The 6725-nt window shown below is 36.5% G+C and overlaps 1 protein-coding gene across 2 annotated transcripts in view; it reads right to left on the bottom strand.

Moving 5' to 3' along the window:
• Positions 1-1265: 1265 nt before the first annotated feature.
• LOC102216410 (unconventional myosin-VIIa-like) overlaps positions 1266-6725 on the bottom strand; it is a 28522-nt gene continuing 23062 nt past the window's right edge. For both annotated transcript variants that reach the window (XM_014470821.2, XM_023335777.1), the window contains 8 exons: positions 5425-5538; positions 4498-4585; positions 4105-4211; positions 3222-3407; positions 2969-3085; positions 2796-2879; positions 1573-1692; positions 1266-1502 (listed from right to left, as the gene is read on the bottom strand). In XM_014470821.2, the coding sequence (XP_014326307.1) occupies positions 1410-1502; positions 1573-1692; positions 2796-2879; positions 2969-3085; positions 3222-3407; positions 4105-4211; positions 4498-4585; positions 5425-5538 (909 nt within the window). In that variant the 3' untranslated portion in view covers positions 1266-1409. The remainder of the gene's footprint in view (positions 1503-1572; positions 1693-2795; positions 2880-2968; positions 3086-3221; positions 3408-4104; positions 4212-4497; positions 4586-5424; positions 5539-6725) is intronic.

Raw genomic sequence — 6725 nt, 5'->3', positions numbered from 1 at the left:
TCTACATCCAGTTGTAATATCGTTATATTTTAAGACAGTGCTGTTTTTCCATCAGCTAATTAATTTTACTGGATAAAATTCAGAATATTGCTATCACAAAAAATGAATACGGAGAAAATAAGCTGTTAACTTTTTTTCATTTGGATGTTGGTTAAACACTTTTGCAACGGTTAGTTTAAAGATTATTCATGCTTTGCAAAACACAAGACATTACAGGGAGTTCATTACTGTGACCAGGATTTCTGGCCAGTAAAATCTAACACTTACTCTCACTTTAACACAGAATATCGTGTGCAACCTGAAAAAAGCCTGCTAAATTAATATCATATGTTATATAAAGCCTACAGCACCCACAACATTTATTGGCAGAAGAAAAGATGTGGGAACAAGCCTTATGATAAAACATTTTGCTATGGCAGAGGCATAATATCACATTTGTTAAAAAAAACCCAATAATTTAAAAATAATTATTTTATTCAGGGCACATTTCAAGCTAAGAAATGACAGCTTTATTTACATATTTTTTTTACTAAATCAGTGATAATTATTGGAACTGTAACAGTTTCTATCAAATAAACATAACTAAACCATGTCTGTTTACTAACTTTTGATTTAAATTAGTATATAAATATAATTTATATTCAATAAATTAGTACTTCACCAGACAAAACATTATGAAGATTAATTACACAAAGACTGGTGTTTTCAAGCTTTTATTTCTGTTTATTATTTTCCGCCTTCATCAGACCAATAAAAAACTATTTTTCAAAACAATACTGCAAGTAGATAGATTGAGGATAAATTTAGCTCTTGTTTGAATGAAAATATTTTTCAAACGAAATCTACCGAGGTTATAAATACGTTCGCTTAACTGATGTGACTAAAGTAAAATAAAAGAACATACACCGTTAATGAACTGCACCTAAGAGTCTTTATTAACTTTACTATCTACGATTTTGCGTATAATTTGTGCCTTAAAACGTCTCCGTACCGAGTCATAAACACACTTCTTCAATTTTAATATTTACAAAACTTAATTCAAGTCAAGACATTAACTGGAGCTGCAACATGTAATCAACTACCCCCCAAAAAACTATTATTTTTGTAGTTTTTAATTACTTGAAAATAAAATGGACTCAAGTTAAGACCCAGTAGAGCCACGTGTAACTAACTTACTTCATCTTAATCTAAGTTCAAACTTTGCAAAAATACAACGTTTGTGTGTCAAGTGAACCCCCCCCCCAAAAAAAAACAACCCACAAATAGTGCAGAGACATTTGAATATCACTATTCTTTTAATAGGGGCAAGATTTATAATGGACAGCATTATCATTTATTGTTTACAAATGCATAAACTTAAAGATACTGAATAACAGTGCGTGGAAATCCGAGCGGCTCAGTGTGAAGCCTCAGGGAAACATGTTGTTCTTCGGTCGAGAGATCATCTTCTGCTCCTCGTACATCCTGACGTACGACTTGACGAGGTCCTCTATCGTGCCGGCCTGAGGCAGGAAGAAAGGGCCGTTGATACTTGACCTTATTTAAATCTGCATTTAACCTCGGCCCACTCACCTGTGGGGTTGCACACACAAAGTTGATGCCCTTCACCAGGGTGCGGATGGTCATCTGGAAAACGTTGCCTGTGCTGCTGTAGTCTGTGATACGGTTGAACGGGTGCATCACTTGCAGCTCCTGAAATGTTAGGAGAATTGTACGTTCATGTAGATAAAAAAGAATAAATACAAACAATAGCGACAGAACTCATTCATTAAAAAAAGGATTATGTACAGGGGCTTTAAAGGGAAAGTATTATGTATTTTCTAGGCATGTAGTAACATTTTATAGCACAATCAAGTAACCATGTTACCTTCAGTTGTAAAAATGACGTAAAAGAAATTTGACGCTCTAGTTTAATGCCTTGAAATTGGTCCTCTGTCTCTTTAAGAAACTCCTGCTCTTTCTGAAACTCCGCCTTCAGGAAGTCATCACATCACTGCTTCTCTATTCGCCCTTTAACAACGTCTTTACCAGTGTTTCGCTTATAAGTAGCTCATATAATGAATTTAGCAGACATACAGTTCCACCAGATGTTTGCTAATTTCTGCTGGCTAGTCTGAAGGAGCTGAGGGAGGGAGATAAAAGGATTTCACAAAAAAATCAAGGCAACACTCCAGGTTTGTTTTTGATGAGGGAATAACATTATAACATGATGTATACCTCAAAAAAGTCCATTTTATATAACACTGCCCCTTTAAAAATATTTCAACCCCGTATATTTTTCATCATCTTGTCACATTCTCTCCACAGATTTAGCCTTTTTTAGGGAGTTTATGTGATGGACCAAAACATGGTTGCACAATATTGTGAAACTAAAGGAAAATAAGATATGATTTCAAAATATTTTTGTTAAACCACCTTGTGCTGCAGCTCCAGCTCAACGTCATTTCTTATATTTCTATAAAAGCTTTTCTACAGTCAGACGCAGAAATCTTTGCCACATTTTTGCATAATTAGCTCGAGCTCAGTCAGATTGGATGTAGATAATCAGTAAGTGGGAAGTTTTTTGGGTTTTTTTATTTTCCAGTTGAGGTATTCTCTTCCCAGTTAAGAATGGCTAATTAGGTACATCATGAATTTTATTGAATGATGTCAGAGTAAATATATGCCACAGAGTAAAAACTCTTATAAAACATCACATTATCTTTCAATTTCTTTGTGTCGTTTCCATCATATAGTCATCCAATCTGCACTAATCTGCATAAATACTGACAATAACCATCAGTTACTCGGCATACCTTTGTTTTGGGGTCGATTAGGCTAACACCCTTCTTGCTGACCGTAAACCAGAGTGTGTTCGGGTACCCTGGCTCACAAGTTTGCTGCAGAAAAAAAAAAAATTTATACATTTTAAAAAATGACATTTTCTTGGCTTCAGAATGTCATTGCCACTCCATCTCCCGTAACTCACTTTAACGTCAAAGAAGGAGCAGCCAAAGTTTGGCCAGCTCGAAATGACTCTCAGGAAGGCAATTTTGGCCTCTTGCACCGTCATGCCGCTCTGCTTGTTATACGACGAGATGATGTTCTGAAGGCAGACATGAGAACAACACGTTTGGAATCATTAACTCTTAAACGTGAGGCTGCTTTTTTCCCCATTGTTCTTTGATTTTGATGTTTTTATTTAAAGAAAAACAACATTATCAGTAAAGTCCCTTTTTTACCTTCTTCCACTCTTCAGGCTGCATCATTTGTACTTTGTCGACAGGAACCAGCTCGTTCAGCATTCTGGGGATCATGACAAACTGGGATCTGTCTGAGTCCACGGCCACTCTGAACAGGAGCCCACCCAGATTAAACATGTCCTCTTTGGTGCAGGTGTGGTATCCCCGCAGGTACTTGGGCACCTCCTGTGAGGAAAAACAGGAAATGCTTTACAATCACGCTGCATCCCAAACATACGACGGCTTATCAGGGACATAGCAGATAGAAAGAAACAAAGGGAGGAGTACATTTCTGCCAAAAAAAAATCAGGAATTTGCAAGAAGAAAAAGAGAACATTTCTGAGTTTGAAAAGTTTAAAATTTCCACACACAAAAAAAAATTGAGATTAATCTCAGATGTTTTATAGAAAAAAAAACAAGAAAAATTTCAAGTTTGAAGAGGGAAAAAAATTCTAGAAAGAACCCTGAAATTTTAAGATTCATCCGAGAAAGTTTTTAAAAAAACATTGATATTTCCAAGTTTCAAAAGTCAAAAGATTTTTTCTAGACAACTTTAGAGATGAATCTCAAAATTCCAGAGCTTTTTCTAGGAAATTTTCAACTTTTAGATTAATCTAAAAATCTCTCAAATTTATGATTTTTCAAACTCAGAAATGTCCTCGTTTTTTTTCTTTAAAATTTCTGACTGATCTAAAAATTTCTGAAATTTTCAAAGAAAATGTTGACTTTTTCCAACTGCGTTAAATTTGGAGGTAAGTCTCAAAATTTCTGAGTTTTCTGGCAGAAACTTACTCTTCCTTTTTCGTTTTTTTTTCTGCAACAGCCCTAATACGCCGTCGTACAAACACGAGTAAAAACCCAGGCGATAAGCTGCAATAAGCACCTGCGGGTAATGAAAAGTGAGATCTGCGATGAGATCTTTTCCTGGGATCACGTTGAACCAGAGCTTCCTTCTGTAGACCACCAGGAGCGGCGCATTGGACTGACTGACTGTGAAGCGAGATTTGAGTTATGAACATGAAAAACTCCCCCGACACAGGTAAACAAGTTCTGTCTGAACACTTTCCATTTTGTTTTTCATTTCATTCACTCAATAAATATGAATTGTTTATCTAACAACTAAAATAAATCATATCTGCCGTAATTATAACTACACAACTTAGAAGACTATGACAGCCAAGTTTCAAATACACAAAAAATACACAACTTATTCAATGCCACATTGCTTCATCATAACGGTTTTCAAATTTCTTTTTAAACGCAGGAAGACATTTACCTTCTTTCACTTTTTTCCCTTTCTTATTAACATCTGGAGGTTGCCTTAGACTGTCAAAGAAATACTTGTCCTCATCCAGGCTCATCATCTGCAACACGGCAAACAGGAAAGGACCATTTTTATCTTTTGGAAGACTGTTGATGACGTACCGTTTCACAGATCTTGTGCAGGCTTGCAACACAAAACCAAAACTTCCCTTTGCATTACTTGGTGCAACCGGAAAGTGTTCACTAAGCGTCGCTTTTATAGCATTCTTGTAAATTGTATTGTGATCGCCTTCGTCAAAATCCGTCACACTAATACCTCACTAAAACACAAACATGGGGGAGCAGCTTTCAGCTTCCATGCACCACAAATCTGCATTGATTAGTAGTAAATGACACATTGATTAAGATTGCTTAATGATTTTGATGATTAGACAAAATGTAAAATAAAAATGCACTTATTTCTTGTACTGGCTGACTTTTGAGATTCATTTAAAACAATTGTAACGTAACAAAACGTGGAAAAAAGTCGAAGCGCTGTGAATACTAAAAGTGAGGAAATATCACCTTACATCTGCAGAGGTTAAAACCTGAGCGTTTCACATTTCAACCACAAAACCTCAATGTGTTTCATCACTGGGAGTTTATTTACCAGAAGTGCAAGCAAAGGGGTGCTTGTATATGTTTTTAAAACTTTTTATAAGACTGATATTTCTCACAAAATATTTCAGCCGCCCGGTTGAGAAGACTGCCTGAACTGCATTTAATCTAGGGTGAATAAAAGAATGAATTCTGAATATAAAAGTTGAAAGTCGTGCTACTTACTCTATCAAATTTAATCTCAATAAAATACATTCAACTTTATAGCTTTAAATCAACAAAATTACATATGAAAAAAAAAAAACATAAAAATTGTCGATCACAGTCGTCGTCCCAGCCGCACCTTTTGTGTCACTTTCATGTACAGGCCGAATCCCTCTGCTGAGCTCAGCGAGAGCTGGGCGGCGATGCTGTGGCGCAGCTCCCTGTTCGTGATCGTGGAGGAAACCTCGACCAGCTGTGAGGAATCGCAGAACAATGTCACAGCTCAGACTTTGACGAGAGACACGGTTTTGCCTACTTCCCTCGTTCGTTTTCGAGCGGAGACTCTCTCTCCCGTGTTTGTGGTAAGTACTGAATGTAGGTGAGCAACACCGTGAAGACTTACGAAAGCCACACGCTTCCTGTTTTCAGGGTGAGTGAAGCTGATGAGCCAAGGGACATCTTTTCATTTGCAGCACAAACATTTGTTTGTACAGCACAAACATTTGTTTGTTTGTTTTATACAAAAAAAGGAGTGATAGAAAATGTTGCAGTTATAATAAAAAGAAAGTACATCCTTATTCCAGGAGTTTGTATCTCTTTCTGGTCCTCACCAGGATTTAATATATATATATATTTTTTAAAGGGGCAGTATTATGGGTTATTATTATTTTATAGCACACTCAAGTATGTTACCTTAAGTTATCATAAAAATGCTGTATACATCAAATATGACTTAAAAGAAAATTTACTTCACAATTTAACACCTTGAAATTGGGCTTCTGTGTCTTTAAGAAACTCCTGCTCTTTCTGAAACTCCGCCTTTAGAAAGTCATCACAACGTTGCTCCTCTATTAATCCTTTAACAACGTTTTTACGAGTGTTGAGCTGAGAAGTAGCCCCTATAATGAGCTCAGGAGGTGTTTGCTAATTTCTGCTGGCTAGTCTGAAGGAGCTGAGTAGGGGAGAAACAGGGAAGAGCTGCTCTGTGAAGTGGAAGCTCGGAAACTGCAGGAGGAGCTTCGTCTGAAAGGCGGGGCTAAGTCCACCCCGGTGTTTTGAACAGCTGAATGGTTGCCCCAGGAGATTAAAAGATTTCTCAAACATGCATAAAAGAATCAAGTCAACACTCCAGGTATATTTTTGATGAGGGAACAAGATTTTACCTAATACCGCCCCTTAAAAACATGAAGCATAAAAGTCACTAAAGATCCCACCAAGAAATTATTTACTTAAGAATATGTCAACATGAAAAAGCTACGTTCGTAAGGACTGCTGGTCAGTTGGTGATGACCAGATCCTCTTTATGATGTCCTCATGTATAAAAATAATTCAATTAGGGTGTACTTTCTTTTCATATATACTGTCAAGGTTTCCATGAAACTGATCTTGAAACTGTGTATCAGCTTGATTCCATAAAAATCACATCAGCAGCAACATGGT

This window comes from Xiphophorus maculatus, chromosome 6, assembly GCF_002775205.1.
Source record: "Xiphophorus maculatus strain JP 163 A chromosome 6, X_maculatus-5.0-male, whole genome shotgun sequence".
Classification (NCBI taxonomy): Eukaryota; Metazoa; Chordata; class Actinopteri; order Cyprinodontiformes; family Poeciliidae; genus Xiphophorus; species Xiphophorus maculatus.
Note: the sequence above shows the minus strand (reverse complement) of the source record. Positions and strands in the feature narration are given on the sequence as shown.